The 19,700-nt window shown below is 47.0% G+C and overlaps 1 protein-coding gene across 1 annotated transcript in view; it reads right to left on the bottom strand.

Annotated features, from left to right (window-relative positions):
- Positions 1–19,700, bottom strand: part of LOC104151325 (uncharacterized) — a 56,738-nt gene that overhangs the window by 28,839 nt on the left and 8,199 nt on the right. Inside the window, exons 2-7 of the mRNA XM_068943738.1 lie at positions 9,723–9,860; positions 8,891–8,993; positions 7,416–7,508; positions 4,103–4,274; positions 3,872–4,021; positions 1,815–1,952 (exon numbers count right to left, since the gene is read on the bottom strand). Coding sequence (XP_068799839.1) covers positions 1,815–1,952; positions 3,872–4,021; positions 4,103–4,274; positions 7,416–7,508; positions 8,891–8,993; positions 9,723–9,860 — 794 coding nt within the window. The remainder of the gene's footprint in view (positions 1–1,814; positions 1,953–3,871; positions 4,022–4,102; positions 4,275–7,415; positions 7,509–8,890; positions 8,994–9,722; positions 9,861–19,700) is intronic.

Genomic DNA, 19,700 nt, shown 5'->3' with positions numbered 1-19,700 from the left:
AGAGCTTCATCAGCTGTTAATGCTTTCAGCACTCCTGTTGTAGCTACCATTACTGAGATGTAACTAGCGCTAGCCACAACAGGACAGGCAAGAAGCGCTTCCCGGGTCTAGACAAGACAAGATTATTGAGCCCTTATTTGCTATGGCCTTTTAAGTATGATGGTAGGTCATGCAAAGGAGATCTGGAAAAGATATCTTAAGTTCTTCCCTTACGGACATTGACTTGTCAGCTGCTCTATTTTCTCCTACTCTTTGGATTTTCTCTTTCATCACACCAAAGCAATATGCCTCTGGTTTATTTAACCATGGACTAAACAAGGGAAAATGTCCAGGGCCCACTGAATCTTTGCAGAAAAAAAAAAGAAATCCACTGGCCATCTTGTGCAATGTTGCCACAAGAGTACACACGCACAACAAGCCGAAGTATTAGGCTAAACGCTAAATATTCACTTAGGGCTTTATTCTCCCATATATGTGGAAATATTTATGTGCGTGACCCCAAAGAAAATGGTTTGCCATGAGTTTGTGGAAAACCCGTGGTCCCTGGACTGTAGGCTGAAAGACCACTGCTGGAGAGCTGGCACCAGTGCAGATACGATATGAAGTTGGTAACAGGGTGGCATCTCAGTTCTGCCGTCAGAGTGCTAAGGGAAGATCTCAGCAGGCAGAGGGTATGTATGCTGGAGAAGGGATCCCACAAGTGAGGACTGTCACATCTGTTCTGCTCTCTTCACCTAAAATCCTCATAGGAGCTCGTTTGAAGGGATATCCTCGCCTATCCTGCTCTACAGAGATGCCCCACCTGTATATTGACAGCGTGCATATGTGATCTTCTGACTGAACAGATCTGTCCGTGGAAAAATGTGCCACTGTCTCTCACAGTGAAGCAAGGAAGATGCACAAAGAACTGCAGATTCTAGATGTTTCAATTTTTTTTTGTATTTTAAAAACAACATGATCACGTAATGAGTCATTATTAAGGGTTTTTTTGTTGCTGTTATTTTCACTAAAATTGAGATTACAGATATTTCACAGGTATCCACTTGTGTATGTCCACGTCAGGCAGTTAATGCTAACTGAATGAGCAGTAGCAGCAATAGTTTCCATGCTGTGACGTAATTTCCACATAGGCCACAACGAGCAGGACTGCACTTCATGGTGTGGCCCGAATGGAAACTGGGATGAAGGAAGCATTATTTAGAATGCTCTAACCTTTTCTGGAGAAAGATAGTTGTTCTCTGTCATGCTTCTCCCCACTGGCAGGTGAATGGCTGTGAGGACTGCTCACCCATTTGGGATCATGCAGCTCAGGCAGCTGGCTCCAGATCAGAATATGGTGCTTAAGCCACACTCTCTCCAAGAAGTGGAAATTCAGTTAGAAACCTTACTGTCGCCACCTCCAGTTGTTGTCTTCATCATGTCTGGTAAATAGATCCTGCCATTTCTGCAGCCAGCAGCCTGGTGTGCAGGATCCTGCACATATCCTTTGGTGGGCACCATCTGTAGGCATTGGCATGGACCACAGAGGCTATATGGATGAGGAGGTCTCTGAGGACTAGACCTTGGTCTCCTCCGGCCAGACTGCCCTTGTGAAATTCTAGATGTGCAAAGCTGCATGAGAGGCGCAAAGCCAGTGATGGGTGCCTGTTGAGCACACGGCAGTAACCTTCACACCAAACCTGCCCCCAAGGGCCTTTCCCATTTCATTCGCTTATCCTTTACCTTCCTCAGTCTGTAATTGCAAAAGCCCAAAACCAGGCCAAAGGCCACAAGTCATCCATGCAAGGCAGTTGTCACAGTCTCTATCAACTGACCTTCCCCCAAAACAGATGAGCCCAAGACCATGCTCTTGTTTTCTTGAGCTTTAAATTGCCTTGCCCGACATGTCTCCAAGATGAATTGCTGGTAGGCAGCCCAGCCCCGATCCAGCTCCTGCTTGTGCAGCAACATCCCTGAGAGATCGAAGAACAAGAGAGCACATTAGACCAGAAACATCATCAATTACTCACCCAAATCCTACCCTCGGGCAGGCACAAGCTAACAGCAAGTTGGAGCCTTAGCTGGCATAAGTCAGGGGAGACCCATTCACTTCAGCAGAGCTGTGCTGAGTTGTATCAATTTTGAATTGATTTAGTTCATATAGCCAGTGAGGGAAAGATACATAGTGATGCTAAGCAAGTGGGTAGAGCCAGTTTTGTGAAAGGCGGGAACCATGCTGTCTCTGTTGCTCTGGAGTGTTAAAAGGAGCTGAGACCCTTTGCAGGAAGTTAGTTTAAAAAAGTGAAAGACTTTGCAGGGAATACTGCACTGCTGAGCTACACAAGGGGAGACTGGGAAGGGAAAAGCCCACAGCAGTTGTCTTATTAGCACAAGACAGCCTCAGATGGGCTTGGCAAGGAGATGCTCAAAGCCTTCAGATGTTAAGTGAAGGAATCAGCTATCCAAATGGAGACATCTCCATCAGAGCTGCTTGTCCAGACTCTCCTTTGAGTTTGTGGAGAGAAACCCTGCCAGGTGGGGTGCAGATGAGCACCCTGCTCATCTTCCAGGTGGCATTTAAGTTACAGTAGATGGCTGTGGCGTTTCTCTTCACTGATCATGAAAGGAGCTGAGATGAGCAGCTCCAGACACAGATGTCCCATGCTGGGTGAGATGAACTCAGGAAGCAGAGAGAACATCCTTGTTTCATGTCCTTCTATGTGGTCCTAGAGCACTGTTGAGAAAGAGAGACTCCCAGCAGGACTCCCCACCAAACGGAGCCAGGACGTTGTGTCTGACCGAGGCTTTGCCGGCTCACAATTTGCAGCTAAGCATGGCTCAGCACACAGAAGAGTAGGCAGGTCATCACCAGGAAAACTGATGGAGCAGGAGGGAAAAATAAGAAACCCTCAGAGTAACCGGGTGCATAAAAAGCCCCCTCACTTTCCATGCCTAGGAACAGCAACAAAATTCATGGCTGCTCCCACACACAGCAATGATGGAAAACAAGATCAAAGTTCCGAAACCCCATGGGGATCAACAGAAGGCCCCAACTCTATTTTACAGCTTTCACCATAATAAAAGGACAAGGATCTTGAGTTAGCTGCTTCATGAGCAAGAAGGAAATTGTATTTTTACTGCTGCTCTCTTCTCTTTCATTGAGGAGCTCAGAGGAAGATTTGCTTTGGGAAGGCTGGGCAGGGCTGGGCAATGTTTGGTGATCACTGACTTTGTTTTCCTGAAATCCTAGCACAAAATTCCATCAGAGTTTTAATCTACAGTGAAGCAGACAGTGAAGTGGAGTTCAGCCGAGGCCTTGCTAACAGTCATTTCCTGCTGTGTTTACTGCCAAGGCAGGTACCTCTGATAGAAGGGCATTAAGGGTTGTTGGTTTGTTCCAGTATCTTGAACCATCAAAGCCAGAGTCACTAGAGATCAACTGTGGAGTTCATGTGCTTCCCTGTGCTCCTCCTGTTTCCCACCTTTAACACAGGGTTGACTGCATCTCCCTGTTTCACAAAAGAGCTGTGAAGATAAAAACACTAAAGACTGCAGTGCACAGGCGCTTTGGTAGCAGGGACTCTTTATGCACATAGAGTGAGTCTGCAGAGTTTTCTGAAGGCATATTCAAACTCACTGTCTGCACTCTGAGCTGGCCTGAAAGCTGCATATTCATGTTAAAGGGGTGCTGTGCCCAGGCTGCTAATCTTTGCTGGGCACAGCCCTGCACTAATGCTTTGTCTGGAGTTTGGAATCTGCTCGTGTCCGGCCAGCTCAGTCCATGGGCAAAGGGAGTTCAGCTGGCAAACGACCGCGCAGACAGCCCCTCAGGTAGCTAGGTAGGGCTAGTCAGCTGTTCACTAGCAAACAGTGCCAACGATGGGGGAATTACCTTCTGTTCCAGGAGTCTGAACAGCAGCTGGAAGACAATGGGAACAGGAAAGCTCATTTTCTAGCTTAGTAAGAGCCTGTGGCCTCTCCAGCTTCTCCTCCTGGGTTGCTGTTGCTTCAGTTGCAGGGTAGGATTTTGGTAGATAGCTTTCTGCATTGGAAAGAACTGAATTAAAATACTTCCTCTGCTCTTTTTCGGCCTGCTGGAATGACTCAGGACCGGAGGAGCTACCTTTCTGCTTCTTCTCTGGCATGTCATCAGAAAGCCTGTTCACTTTACTGCATGGTCCTGGGATGACCTCTCTTCCCTCTCCGACCACATTGTCCCAGTAGTTCATCAGCCGCTGCTCTTGAGGTACTGCAAACTCCTTGGCTTTTAGCTGGGAATCTGCAGACTTTAGCTTCTGCAGAAAGAAGTCATACATGAATGGAGATGCAACGAGGTAGGACACCGATTCCTATGGCAGCATCAAACACAACACTAAATGCCCACAACAAAACATGGACTTTGGCGGTGTCAGTGAGACCAAGGACTCAACAGCCATAAAGCAGGTTCATAACTGTGTCACTAAAATGCACAGAGCATCACAGCTTCCACTTTCTCTCCTTTTTATGGCTGCTTGGGCTGTGTCACCTCGCACCCGAGGAGTGTTCCCCCGAACCGTCTCCACTCAGACACTCTGCAGGGTATCTGACACCAGGGGGCCAGCTCTGCAAGCTGTACCCCGATCTCAGGCTGTTTATGAAACCTGGTGGCTATGGCAGGGGTCTTGCCTGGGAAGGTTTTCACAGATGACTTGGCAGCTCAGGATCAGCTGGGACGTTGCTCCACAGGCACATGAGACACATGGTTTGGGCTGGGCATACCCTGCACTGTATGGAGACACACACTTGGGCCTTTTCTCTCCCCTACCTTCTTCTGTCCAGCCTGCTATGCCTAGACTTTGCCACACCTGCAAATATTGGCCATCAACACCCTCAGGGTGTTGCACTAAATCCAGCTGAAGTGACATTCTTTGAGCCAACACGGAGCTATCCGATTCTCCTGAGGACCATGTGGACACAGAGATCTACCTGCAATAATCCAGCAGCAAGTCCAGAGTGCAAACCTTGACCCACAATAGATCCCACACCAGAATTTTCTTACTTGTGGCTAGGAAATAAACCACCATTTCAGCCCATCTTCTTTCTGCTGTCACAGAGAACTGTGAAGCCTCTGCTGGAGCTGAACCACCTCCATGTTCTCATTTCCTGGATGAGGACATCAAATAGCAGACAAAAATAGCCCACTTAACCTTCCTTAATGAGTATGTTTCTGATAAATAGACAGACCAGACAGATGTATGAAAGCATATAATGCGGCAATGAACTGGCTGCGGCATTTGAGCCCCTCAGCCACTGCTGATGACAACCATAACCTATGAAGATTATGGAGGCAGCTAATTTTGCCAGCAGAGGGGAGAGAATCAATCCTGGCACAAACAGAAAGACTAATGTGGCTGCTGGCATGGCTGCCCTTGGGGGTCTGCTGGTTTCAGAGTCTTCTAAGCTGCATATTGCAGCTCTATCCCGAGCAAATTGTCCCCTTTTAAGGGCACAGTAAGAGACACTCCTGCTGTGAGATCTCTCAGGCTCCTCAAGCTAGCAAGGCTGCTCAGAGACCATCCTCATGGAGTTTGCTCCTAAGCTCCTCCATGACATTGTTTTAGACCTCCACGGGTTTCTGTTTGTCCCTCAAGTTCAGTGTCCCCCAGAGCTCTCCCCTTTCCTATCACTTCTCCAGCCCAAGCTGACTTCTTAGACACACTTCTGACAGGGCAAGTCAGGGCTGCAGAGCTCTGGGAACTACCTGCATTTGGGGGATTACTCATTTGAGGATGGAAAGGGCTCCTAATGATAAATCTCCTGAGAGAATAAGAGCTTCCAGAGGCCCATGGTGGAGACAGCTCACCAGACAGCTTCTGCTTTAAGGAGTTCTCCAACTTCCCCTTTGGGAGGGGGCTACAATTCAAAATTTCACATAGGAAAATGCCAAAGTGATTCTATGCCCTTAAAAAATACCCAGTGAGTCTAAGAAAGAAATCTGGACCTCCTGAGTACCTCATCAGTACACTACCCAGAAGGACAACTTTTCTTTACAGGCCTTTAGACTTAATAAAGGTTCAATAAAGCGTCAAAGAGAGCCGCAACCCAAAGAAATCAAACATATACCAGATGCTTCTTCCCTCCTTATCTCCTAAGGCAGCCGGCCCACAGGTCAGGACCTCCACAGAAAGTGTGCAGCCTTCCAAAGCCTCTTACAAAACAAAAATAAAAATAAAACAGCAAAACCAAAAGAGCCTGGAAAAAAAAATTTAGGTGTGCAGCAACTGCAAACAAGAATTCTTCTCCCTCCACGCTGGCCCTGGGTTGCACTCCAGCAGGCAGGGGGTTAAAAACCCTGCCCTCCATACCAGGATCTTGGAAGCAGAACAGCCACCTAAGGCTTGGGCTTCCTGCAAACCACTCGCCAGCCTCAGAGAACAGCAGGAGCCTGGAGCAGGGAATGTTAATGAACGTTGCTGGCAGCGGTACCCCTTCCCAGAGGGCAGGAGAAGGGGAGCTGACAGTGAGGGAAGAAGCGGGAGGGAGAAGGGAACAGAGGAGAGGGCTCCTGAGGCTGCTTCAGATGAGAGGAAGGCACCGGTAGCCAGGAGCCTGGGTCTTGCTTGTGCTGGATTAATGTGGTTTATTACCGAGGCCCCTCCAGGGCTAACACCACCCCTCCCGCTCACACAGCTTCCCCTCTCTGCCCCACTGGGCACTTTCACACAATGATTTCTCTGTCGTTTTCCCCCAAGCCTGAACTTTTTTCCTCTCTTATGAGGGTAGGACAGATCAAGCCACTTTAGCAACTGAACATCCCCCCCGCTACTTCTCCCCAGTGGCCCAGTGCAAACCGCAGCTGTCCCAACTGGGCTGCCACAAGCAATTAGACCAGGGCAGGCGGAGCGAGGCAAATCAGATTAAATAGCTCAGGGGGTCGCTCTCACTGCAAGGAGATTAAAAAAACATAACATTCCCTACAGAAGTCTTCTCAGGCCTGTGTCAGGGCAAGGAGACATCTCCATCACAAACACCCCCCTGCCTCCATGGCAGTATCAGGATGGGCCTAATCCTGCCTCACTCCATCAGCCCCAGAGGAAGCAATAAGGCTCTAAGGCTTAGGCTCTGGTTCAGCAAGCAGTCATTAGTGCCCTGACTTAATGAGCGTAATTAGCACTGCCCGCCTGAAGCAGCTTTACTGGAGGGTGCAAGGGGGATTTCCTGCAGACGCCCCAGCACAAGCCAGGGGATTTGTGTGTGACATGACCCGCTGGTGGGTCGCCAGCAGCAGGGACCGATGCAGGGCTCTCGATCTGCCGGTACAGACAGCACCCGCGCCTGCTGAGATGTTGGCAGTGACTCCAGTCCCCAGCTGCCCATGGCCACAAGAGGGGAACAGAGCCCCGCGGGGCAGCCTGCACCATGGGCCATGGAGCCACGCAAGGAAAAATACACTGTACCTGCAAGTACTCCTCGGTGGGCGGCTGGTACTCCTTGTGCCATCTGTAGTCTGTCATATACAAACTCCTGTACATGTCCAGTGACACAGGTGCCTGAAACAAGAGAAGGGAAACCCAGTGTAGCTGGTATTTACTCAGATGCCTCCTGCTAGGACTTAGGGGGAAGCCTTTGAAGGCGGTAATACAAGCGCTGCTTCCTCATAGCTCAGGAGACAACAAGCTGCTCCTCTGGGGCCAGTGTCTGTCCCCTGGGCCAGCTGTGGTCACTCCAACAGAGACAACTCCTTGCTCAGCAGAGCCCCAGGCAAAGTGGATAGGAAGGTCCAAAACTCTTTTGGCAATGGGTTTCGGGGCTCTTCTAGTCCTGGGGGACCATTGCAACAAATGCCTTCCTCCTGCCTTTCTCCCGCTGACTCTGACTGCAGCCGATGCTCACCCCTGGGCAGGGCACTAATATAAAGTTGCTGAAATTGTTTGATCAGCTGCTGAGGTACAGTGTCACTCAGGTTAAATATGCACGTGCTCCAGTCTCATATTTCAGTAATATAGCCCATGTGCTTATCACATACTTAAAGTTAAGTGCTCGCTAATGTCAATACTTATTCTACAAAGTGATTGGAGAAATTATGGAAGAAAACTCTACCAAGGGCTATTAAGCACAACGGCAGCAACCCTAACACTCAAAATCACTGCAGTGCAAACTGCTGGAAATGGGGAGATTTTAGGGAAGAGGCGCTTTGTGCTTTTCTTGTGTCCTACGCCCCTCCCTTGGCATCCACTATGGGCCACAGCTGGAGACAGGAAACCAGGTGAGATGAGCTTTCGGGCTGATCCAAGATAGCTGTTCTCATGTTAAAGCATAAAATGCGCTAACCTTTAAACACGTTGCAGAGGGCTCTGAGAGATGAGCTCTGGTAAAACTTGTGCAGTAACTGAAGGTGTTACTGCTGTCACCCCCGCCACATGAACATATCATCCAGGACTGTCCACCGTGCAGGGACTGGCCGGGCTAGCCAAGGCGCAGGTTTGCACTCCCATGCCTCGTGTGAAGGGATCACGGCTGAAACGTAGGGACTAACCCCTACCGAGTGCCTTTGCAGGGCAGAGGGGCCTGAAAACCACTGAAGTGCCACACGCTCACTCTGCTAAAGCCCTGTTCTCAGCTCTTCCTGGCCTTACACTTTCAAAGGAAAATGTAGAACTTCAGTATTTCAGACAAACTTGAAATATTTAAACCGCCTACTGAGATAAAAAGGAATCAATAACTGTATTAACACAAAGCACCTTGGGGAAGGTATCTTGTGCCTTGCTACCGATGCTATCCATTAGGGGCAAGAATATATTTTATATACTCATTCCTTTTTTCTAACATTTCACCCTTTCCCCCCCCACCCCCTGCCACCTCCCAGATGAGAGGCTGCATTTGGCCACCAGAAGCCCATTATCACCAGCTGCTATTATCTTCCCAGCCTGACAGGCACTGCAAATCCATTACTCAAATGGTGGCGAGGAAGAGAACCCCTTTTGTGCTTCACCTTCGACAAGGCTATTTTCCTCATCGCATCCACCATGCTGAACCTGAAACAGAAGTCACTCAGTTAACCAGCAAATAAATTCCTCTCTTCTACATAGCCCCTTCTGGGACAAGGGACCAAGTGGCCTAGAACAGGTACTGGCGGGAAGAAGGTGCTTTAGCTGGGGGCTGTAGGGCTTCTATGAAGTCCGAATTGGTGGTTAGAGCATGAGCAACTTTATCCAACTTTAGCAATGCAAAACATACCCATCTAGCCCAGCAATGAGCACCTACAAAGCTGTGCACTTCAGGGGATGCCACTCGCTGGGAGCCAGCCAGGAAGAGACATCGGCACCCCAACACCAGCAGCCCCAGAGCTGGCCCTGGGGGTGACCCCCAGTGTCCCCTCCCTGGGGAGGAGAGGTGGGAGCCTCGGTACCTGCGCGGTGGGGTGATCCAACATCTGCACGGCTGCAGAGTCTCTGAGGAGGAGGGGGGAACCTCCTGCCCTTTGTGAGACACCTGGGCTCCAGAACCCCAGCGGCCTTGATGGGCCAAGGGGACCCTTTGTGAAGGTGCAGGATGCAGTCTCCTTTAGAGGAGAGGCCACATGTGCCCCCACAGTAACACTGCCAGGGACCTGCTCCCCACTCTTTCAGCTGCTGCCAGCCAAGGACACGCGGCCAGGACAGGGACAAAGCCTGCCCTTCACTACGCTGAGCCCTCAGAGCACCCGCTGGTGAGACCTGCTTTGCGGGTGTGTTTTCGGGAGCAGAAGGAAACAGCATCCTCACCTCACTGCATGGAGAGGTGTGAAACAAACTGCCGAAATAAGACAGGCAGGGATCTCTTCTCGGCTTTGGAGGGTGGCTTCTACACCTGAACTGTCCCATCCAGATGTCTCCTTATCCTTCCTAAGAGCCTTTGATGACCTGCAAAATAAGACAGCAGGGGATGGTCAGATTTAGTCTTCTGTCACACAAACAGATGAGTGTCTGCCAAACTAGACCTACAAGGCAGTGTTTACTCCTTAAAAAATGTCAAGCATTAACCAAGTTTGGGATCCATCTCATCCAAGACTAATTTCACCTCATTTTAGATCTCTACAAAGAGGACGTCTCCCGTTGAGATAATCATTCTGGGCTCCCTGGCTTGTTTAGCCTGATTCATTTGACCGGTGTAGCTATGTAGTTTGGGATGAAATTAACTGCCTTTTCAGAAAGCCTGTGTTCAGTCAGCTGAATCTCATCCAAGAGTCCAGTTTCTGTAGCTACACATGAACCTGGAAATCAGTTCGGAAACTTGACTCTCTGTCACTATAGTAATGCAAATAATAAATGCCAGGGATGCCATGTGAATCCGAAAGATGTCATCTTGGCTTCAGGACCTTGGCTGAGTTTACTAAAGAACAATTAGAACAAAACTTTTTTGGATCAGTCAGGCAGTTTCTGCTGGAGGATGTGGAGAGGCATCTATGCGAAACTTCATGAGCTTATTTCTGAGAGTTTTCTGACTCTAATGGGGGAAGAAACTTTCTTTTTGTTCTGTGTTTGTACAGCACTGGATAGAGAAGAGATCTGGTCATGGACCTGGCTTCACGGGCCCCATCACAATGAACTAAATTACTAGAGTTATTTCTCTTTGCACCCTGTTACGTGCCAGCACATACATGAAGCGTTAGGATGCTAACGCTCTGGCAGTAGAGTTGTGTGCTGCTAATACCCCAGCACTGAAGTCAGGCAGAAGGAGAAGCCCTTGGTTCACCGCTGTATTTTATGCAAAGGAATATTAGAATAAACAATGCAACAAGGAAAGAAATTATTTCCAGAAATGTGAAACTCTCATGTTCTCCTGTGCTTATATTAAAGGGATTACACTCCATTTCCTTCTTAATACAGCTAATGCTCTATGGGAAGCCCTCAGGCCAGGGATTAAAGCACTTATTCAATTAATTAGGAACAAACTTCTGCCTTAAAGTCAAACACACAAATATCAGTAAGTCCTTGAGAGTGTCTTCCTTCCAGGGTAGGGAAAATGGATCCTATTTCTGATGTAAATGAAGCCAAGTCTGCACTCTAAAATTCCCAGGAATTACATAAATTAAGAAGACTCACTTTTAAAATCTGGGCATTCTGTAAAGCAGCACGGTAAAGAGGGGACAGTCCTTCCACCTTGACTCCCATCAGTTACAGAGGGAGTAAAATCAGGGCCTGGAAGACTAATACAAATGAAATACAATTTTAGAATGCAACACTGGTAACCAGCTCCAAGTTGCAAGCACACCAGCGTTTGGATATGTTTGAAGTTAAGGGTGAAATCCTGGCCCAGCTGAACTCAAAAACCAAATTCTTATCCAGGATGATCCAAATTTCACCTAGGGTGTCTGATTCATTACCGAGATAGGAGACAATTTGCAAAATCTGGCTCCAAATCCTAATCTTCCTTGATGAAGGCTTGATCCTTCCGTCTTCTCGCAGGCACAGTTCACATGAAAATTAAAAGGCATTTTGCCAGCATAGTTCATGCAGGAGCAGCCTGCAGCTTCCCATTTTTTCTTCCCAAATACCAAATGATGGGGCTGACAATTGCCAACGTGATCCCAATTAGAAGCAGGTTGGAACGAAAATCCCAGCTCACATCTTCCTCTACTTTTGAAAGAGCTTGTCTGCCTCCTTGTTGCTAATTCAGCCACCGAGAAACAGATAAACCAGCTACATACCATTTTTTGATGTTTTTATACATCTGGACACCTTTTTTAACTTCCTTCACATATGCGGGCTGTAGCGCCATTACCTTTCCCCTGATAAAAACTCCATGCAATGGTCCCAGACTTCTCCAAGCCCCCACAACTGACAAAGCTTGGCCAAAGGATGCCTCAGCGCACCAGATCCCTCTGCCGGCGCTCCTGCACACAACGCCTAGCACGGGCTGTGCACAGGAAGCACTGGCAGGGAGAGGCTGAGCAGCCACTGATCTCTCCCCATCACAACTTCTCCTCCAGATAGCTGGCTCCAGAGCTGAAAGAGAGAAGTGAAGTCTGAAGACCAGCATTGCTTTACAGAACACCTGCAGGAGAAAACTACTATGAACTAACTAACTAGTCTCTTTTCACAATACTCCAAAGAGGTGATGGCTGAGATTTCCAGGGTCAGGATCCTAAATCAGGCACCTGAATGGAAGTGACCCCACTTCTCAATGCACCAATCACCCCCAAACTTCCAGGGAGGTTTTCAGAGGGTGTCGGGTGCTTTTCACCTCTCTAGACCATTTTATGCACATGGATATGAGAAAATTAAAACAAGGCCTGTGTGCCACTCAGGATTAGATTTTCAAAGGTAGGCAATTATACGTTTAAACAGCACCTTGGGAGAATTTCCAAAGGGCCTGAGTGTATGACTGTTGAGTTCAGGTCCTTTAAAATCAGATGTGAAGAGTTTAAATTAGAGCTAAGAAACTTAATTCTAGCATAAAACAATGAGATCTGTGTACATAATCTGTGCAGCTTCTTTCTGACATCCCGTTGGACATTTCCCCGTGCTTTGAGGTGCCTATGCACCTTCTGAAAGCCGATCTCATAGCTTCAATAGGACTGCAGTAACAATACAGGACTCGGCACAGAGACAAATTTTACCTAGATTTGGCCTTAACTTCCTTTGTTCGCCGTCTTTTTCCACTTGTAAAATGGCAGGAGTGCTACCTAAGCCTGTATTGCTCTTGTGCAAGATGCTGCACCAGGTATTGGCAGCATTCAGGAGAACCGTCAAGTAATGCTCAGCTATTAACTTAAATCAGAAAAACATGGTCCAGGAGGACATACCTCCCTGTCAGCCCACCTCTTGACAAGTGCTCTTTGGGAAGGGAGTAAGATTCATTGCCCCAGCGTAGATGTTGAAAGAGGAAAGCGATCGGTAAGTAGGACCCCCATCATGTGAAAGAGGCAGGGTGTAATCTGTGAGGGGCATCTCTATTCACGTTAACACCACAAGCAGATAAAGCGCAAAGAGGAGAATCTTCTTCAAGGCACAAGTGTTGACAGCCTGTTCTGTCAGCATGAGGTCAGTCACCCATTTGGGTCTAAAAACATGAACTTTTGTGGGAGTGCAGCAGTCCAGCAAAGGAGGGTTTCTCATGGAGTTTATTTCAGGTGTTTTCTCCATTTTTGGGGGTGAATTGGTGGAGGCGTTTATGGCACAGTGCAATGAGAAATAGCCGGTGCCCTTCAGCCTAAATTCGAGGCACCTGCAGTTCTCTTCCAGATACCTACATCGCTTACTGGATTGAGCCCTGAAAGCCCAACTCCTTGTTGCACAGATGCTCCATTCTCCACAGAAGACAGGGCAGCTGGTGAACTCAGCGGTGCTATCCCAATTCTCCAGGCAGTTCTGCTGTAGCCTCTTAATGCAATCAGCTGTTTGCTCACAGTCCCCCCAAAAGCATCCATCAGCAGAGGACTGTAGGAATCTCATCACCGTCTATGTGAGAGCGTTCTGTATCCTGTGATACAAATCAATGTATATTTATGCACCTGTGTAAGGCAAATACATATATGTATTGTTGGAGAACCTAAACCTGTTCACTAATGCTGTTGTTTAAATAGCCCTTGAACCACATCACTTTTCTCCTCCTTAGGTTAAGTCGCTGGAGGTGAAAAAGCCCTTCCAAAATGGTTTTCACTCACTCACTCAGTCCAAAGTAAACATGCCTCTGGGACCATTATGTGTATCAGATATCCAAGGCTTTGTTAACAGCTTGCCTGTTAGGTAAATTCTACTACTCTTTCTCCTTGGAAGGAGAAGGTTAAAATTAGAGACAGGCTCACACAAGTATGGCAGAACAGCACCGTGAGGTATGGCCATGCGGGAATAATAGGCCATATCGGAACAGCACATACAAGTGACCCAAGCCTTGGGGAGGCTCCTGATTGAAGGTAATTCCAGTTACAGTATGACCCTGGCTTGACTTACGCCTGTCACCAGAAATCACATTAGTCGCAGGCATTGCTAGCAATAAATACGTGAGGATTGCACATTCCCTGCGTGCCATGGAAAATCCTCAACCCCCATGCCCACATCTCTGGAGGAACTAATGGATTTCGGCTGGCTGGACTTCCTTTGTACAGTCTTGCCTCACAGTAGGATCGCACCTAGTTCTTAAGTTTGGCAGGATAACAACCGTTCAAAGTCACGTTATCTAGACCTCATCCAGAACTGACTACACTGAAAAGGAGCCTTTCCGTTTACTGCACCAAGGTCTGGATTGGGCCTGCAACCAGGAGATTTTCCCACTGTGGCCATTAGCTGTTCAGCTGATCTAAACTTGTCGAGGAGAATAAAGCAACCACCTGCTTACTGTGACAGGAAAAGTAAAGTGAGATCAAACGCTCGCAGGAGGAGAGAATTTAAGCAATGCGAGAGGTGGTTGCATGTCATTTCAGAAGTCGCCCTTTGTCTTTGATCTGTGCTTAGGAAGTGGGTACCTCCTGGATCAGATGGTCATTAGAGAAGTGTGCTACCAAACTCATCCCACCTTGAAGTTTCAAGTGTTTGCTTTCCCCTGGAAGCCTCCTCCTACTTCCGTCCCTGTGTAAATCATCTGCCCTGAGATTTCCTTTAGAAGAGCTAGCTCATGCATGTTAGAGAGCAGAAACCAGGGCTCGTGTCCTCCTCTAGTTCTAGTATCGCTCACTGCAACGAAGTTGAGACTGCTCTTTTTTAACTGTATTACACATGTACAGGTAGGTCCTCTAGCGATTAGAGAACGGAGAGATATTATAGATGCTGTTATGCCAATAAGAAAGCCCTGGCCCTGAAGAACCTACAGTCTAAATACCCGAGACAGATAAAGGACTTTGACTTTAGGCATTTTAAAGACAAAGCACTCAGAGACAAAATAAGGTGCAAATCACATAAAATCTGTGACAAAACTGAATAAATCCCACTTTACTGAATCCCCACTTCTGCTCCTAACAGCTCCTTAGGGCTCTGCCTGTTTATTACTAACACAGCATTTGCTTTATCAGCACACATTGAGGAAATAAAATCATGCAGTTTAATGTGGCAAGCACATGCAGTCACCCTCTAAAAGCAGAGATTTAAAGCAGGTATGTGTGCAAATATTTGCCAACTCTCTGGGCATTCAATAAAATAAACCTGCATGTGGAAGGGAGTCTCCACGTTACTGCAGGGAGCTTCAGTTTGTTGATGCCTTTGGTGAGTGTTAACAAGAGGCAACATCATGGGGAAGCGAGAACCTGGTCTCAGGTTACCCCATAAATTGGCTAAGGCTTCAGAGAGGATTACAGGCCCAGAGCCATCCTAAGTACTAGGATGTCATTACACTGAAATCAAAGGTAACCATGGGGCTTGGCAGGTAACTGTCAACAGCTAAGGGAAAGAGCGATCCCGTGAAGGAGCTCTGCGTCAGGATGAAATTCAGCCACCTTTATTTTCATTTCAGGTGAGGGGTCAAGCAGAAAAGCTATCCCTAGTGGCCTTTATTTACAGTTTTCAAGGGAGCGGCTCACGAAGCATTCAGAGGAAGAAGGATGAACCCGCTCGTCCCTCACTCACAGAGCCCATCTCGATGACAGATGGAGGATGCTGTAATGACACAAGAGCTGGGAAGATTCCTTTTATGAATGAAATGTAGAAGGTAGCAGTGCCTTAATGAAGTCATTAACAAAACTCCACTAACAAAACTCGAACAGGGCCAGGACTTCACCTGTAATATTTTCAGACACCAAAGGAAAGACCCTCTGACTGGGACATTTACTTTCTGCTGTGTATGAGCTTACTCCTAGCACTGATAACAATAGCAACACCCCATAAGCAGATCTCAAGGGATTTCTTCAGCTTGGCATTTCTTTCACACTTTTTCTCTCCATCCAGCCTTGTCTGTCCTTCCTGCCTAGGTGACCAGTCTGAATTTCTAGATAATCACAATATGTCCAGTTTTCCTCCTAGACATGTAATCAATTTACCAGCAAAATCTTGGGAGATTTTGTATTTCTCTGGATCTCCCACTGACGAATACAGAAGCTATAAACGGCTTCACGTTTATACATCTACATCTACATCTACATATACATCTACATCTACGAAAAAAAAAACCAGACCAGGGCTGTTCTTTGGCCCTGAGCTCAACTGGGTGCATGGCTCACATCCACAAAGCTTAACCAGCACTCTCCAGAGCAGACTGGTCCCACGGAAACTGCCTGTTGAGAACAATTTATAGCCTGGCCATGGGAAGTGCTGTTAGCCCCAAAATATGCCAGGCCCACATCAATAATTTGACAGCATAGACTACTGCAGGTCACCAGTGAGGCCCGTGACTTGCACCTGTTTAATGCAGTAGTGTACACACAGCCAGTGTGTACGTACTGGGCATCTAGGGAGGTAATTTTACTGTTGCTGTCAGGGAAATGGTAGCTTTGTCATGCGAGGAGTCATGCTTTTGTCATTTGCAGGGGAGTTTTAAGACTTTGCACTTAAGACTGACCTGCATGGGGAGGCAGAGGTGGATCGCACCCCACAAGCGCTCTGCAAAGTGCAGCCTTGGCTTCTCCACAGACTGCAGGCTGCCTCAACACAAGGAGCTGAGTGCCTCCTCTGATGCCCTGAAAGTCCAACCCCAGGCAAAAAAAAACAGAAAATGAAAGCAAAATATCCCATTTTCCACTCAGCCACGGGAAACCCTTCCTCACCCTCCCCTCTTCTTTAAAGATCTAAAATCCTACCAGCAGTCAGTTTTGCAAGGGTTAACCAGCGCTGAATGAATGCGGAGAGACAGTCCGGGATCGTAATCACTTATTATTTTCAGGTAATATGCTTTATCCCTGACTAATCTCCTCATCTGGAGAAACACTCACTGCAGACAAGAGTCACTGAGGTTATCTCTGATGGTGGGGTTCTACGGACTACTGGCTGTGAGGGACCGAGGAGAGGCCAAGGAGAATACTTCAATTATGGCATGAACTGTGCTCTGGTAGCTGAAAGGCCATTGTTTAATCTACTAGAAATCATCTATTTTAACAGATAAAGGGATTTACTTGGGTTTTCTTCTCCCCAAGAACAGCATGTTATTCCAGCTACTAACGGAACATTGGGTATTTAATTAAACAAAAAGCACAGAGAGAAGCAACACAGCCATCAACATCACTTCTGGGGAAATTCAAATTGATTGTCACCCTTTGATGCTGCTCAATCACCTCTATCTCACTCACCCTTCCTACCGTACAGATTAAATCATCTGGTTCTCCCTACCCAGCACCTTTGCGTTTTTGGTTTTTTAGGGATCCAGTCAAAAACTTTTGGAATATGTAATGTGAATTCTCAACTCAGCACAGACCTCCTGACTTTCAGTGAGCTGGATTATCCCAGACATGTCTAAAGGAGAGCGTGGTGGAAATTTGAGTTTGGTTTTACCTCTTCTTTACCTCTTCTGCACACTTGGTGCTGGTTCCTGCTGGATAGGGCTCTGTTCTGCCTGGCCCACTAGCATGATCTAGTGTGACAGGTCCAGTGTTTGGAAACTCAAACAGGCTTCTTTGCTGAAAGATAAACCTGGAACTTCTTCATGCATAAATCTTCTGTTTGTCCCTTTTCCCTCTCAGTTCCTGTGCTTTTTCCATTTTCAGAGACGTTCTCCCTTTATTCTTTTCATTCAGTAATCTAATGACCACAGAGGACAGTTACAAGTCATTCTCTATTACTCCACTATGTTCAGCAAATAAAGACTCATTTTCTTATGTCATCTACCTCTTCGGGTCCACAGACCATAGACCCAGAGGGATGGAGAAGGATGATGAAGGATATTGAAGAAGCAGCAGCCTACAGAGGTAGCTGTAAATTCAGTACGTAGGGGTCTGCATCTCTATTGGAAATACGCAAATCAAAAAAAAAAAATCAAAATGAAAGACAATAATCTAATTTCTTCTTTGACCATCAGCCTCTCAATCCTCTTCCCTTTACCAGAAGAAAGAACAGGGTATCTTGAATGTGATTATCTAGCCAGCCAGCCAGCAGCCAGATCGCTAAAGTTTCCTCGCTACCACAGAGATAGCTGTCACTTTTTAAAATCCTATTGATGACTGTCCCATTTCTGACATGGTCTCACAATCTGTAAAACTTCATTGCAAAGGCCAGTTGTCTTTTTTTGTTTTGTCTTCCTGAAAGTTCATTTCTCTGCACGTAGAGCAAGGAAAGGTACCAGCTGAGTAGCCTGATTTTTGCATCCATGAAAATGTCTTTGCCTCTCCATGTCTGTTTCAAATGGTCTACACTCACATGCACTAGTTACATCCTTCTTCAGATCTCTGTAGAGACATCTGTTACTGTCCTATGTGGTGAAATTTCCCAGATAAGTGGGGCTGTCCATCTTGTCCACCCTGCTGCTACTTGCTTGTGTAGTTTTCTGTCTTTCTCCCTTTCCTCCTGGTCTCTGACCCACGCCGATGATTGGTCTGCATCATTCACCATGGGACACATCCACGTGACTTGGCACATCAGATAAACTGGCACACCAGTGAAGGTGTGTGACCATGATGAGTTTGTTGATCTCCTTGTATGACTCTGCCCCAATTTTTTGGTGACTCTAACTCCATCCTTCGTTTTCTACAGGCAGCTCCAGAAATTGCTGTGAATTATCAGGTCACCTCGTCTGCTACCAGTCATTGTGTTGAACCAGTTATTCAGCTTGCTGTTGACCAGGACTGCTGACCTCACCACTTCATAATGTTTTTCAGCAGCTTCTTACACATATCATATAGCCCCAGGACACTCCACACACCTATTGCAACACACTAGGTAAATGACTTTTTGAAATTGCACAACTGAAGTTCTTCTTCTTGATGTCTCTGAACTTGCCCATGATCAGCTTCTTGCTCTGGTTTTGCCATACTGTCCCTCTTGTGGAAACTGGCCTGTTCCTCAACTAAGTATTCAGCTATCTGCTTTCTGAATCTCCAGTAAGGCTCTCGTTGAGGAATTCGCTCAGGCATCAGGAAATGTACAGAATTTGAAAGGTCATCTTTGTGGGAATTTTCTCACTAGAATCCACTTCTCCCTATTCAAATGATCTTTCTTTCCTGATAACATACAGTTTGCTGGCTGGGTCAACAAGCCATGCTGCAGCTCTACTGATCCATTCCTGGTCCCTCAGTTTTCTTCAGTTTCCTGACCTTTCTTTGCAACCTCTTCCAGAAAGATTCTTCTTGTCATCCTGCTCTTGAAGAGTTATAATCTCCCAAACATTGAGAATCTCTTCATCTCGTGATTTGTCATCTGTATCAAGAGTCTGGTAATATTTTGCCTATCTCTTCTGCCGGCCGTTTTCTGAGAGCAGGGAGATGTCCTTAGACTTCCTACTGCGGACCATATACTAGTCCTTCTTTCTTAGCATCTATTCTAAAAGCCCATCTTCACTGGGACTCTCACAATAATGTTTTAATTCTCCTTGCTTTTTAAAACAATTCTCCTTGACTGGCCTTGCTTTTTTAACTTTTGCCTAGCTCTGGGTATGCCTGCTCAGGATAGGTCTGTTCGTCTTTGCATTCTGCCTTTCCCTGGTCAGTTTCCAAGCTTAATAGCTGCCTCTTTTCTTGCCTATTAGGTCATCGACATCAAGGCTTGCTGAATCTTCTCTAGCTGGTTCTCAGTGACAACTTCTGGGTTGAGTCCTTCAAGCTCTTGGCTGAATCAATCTTTCTCACTCCTTTGTATCGGTCATTCCAGTTCATCCATGTCGTAGCTGATTGCACCAGCCATAAGCTGACC

The sequence above is a fragment of the Struthio camelus genome, chromosome 4 (assembly GCF_040807025.1).
Source record: "Struthio camelus isolate bStrCam1 chromosome 4, bStrCam1.hap1, whole genome shotgun sequence".
NCBI classification, from domain to species: Eukaryota; Metazoa; Chordata; class Aves; order Struthioniformes; family Struthionidae; genus Struthio; species Struthio camelus.
The sequence above is the reverse complement of the archived record's forward strand: the minus strand, read 5'-3'. Positions and strand labels throughout refer to the sequence as shown.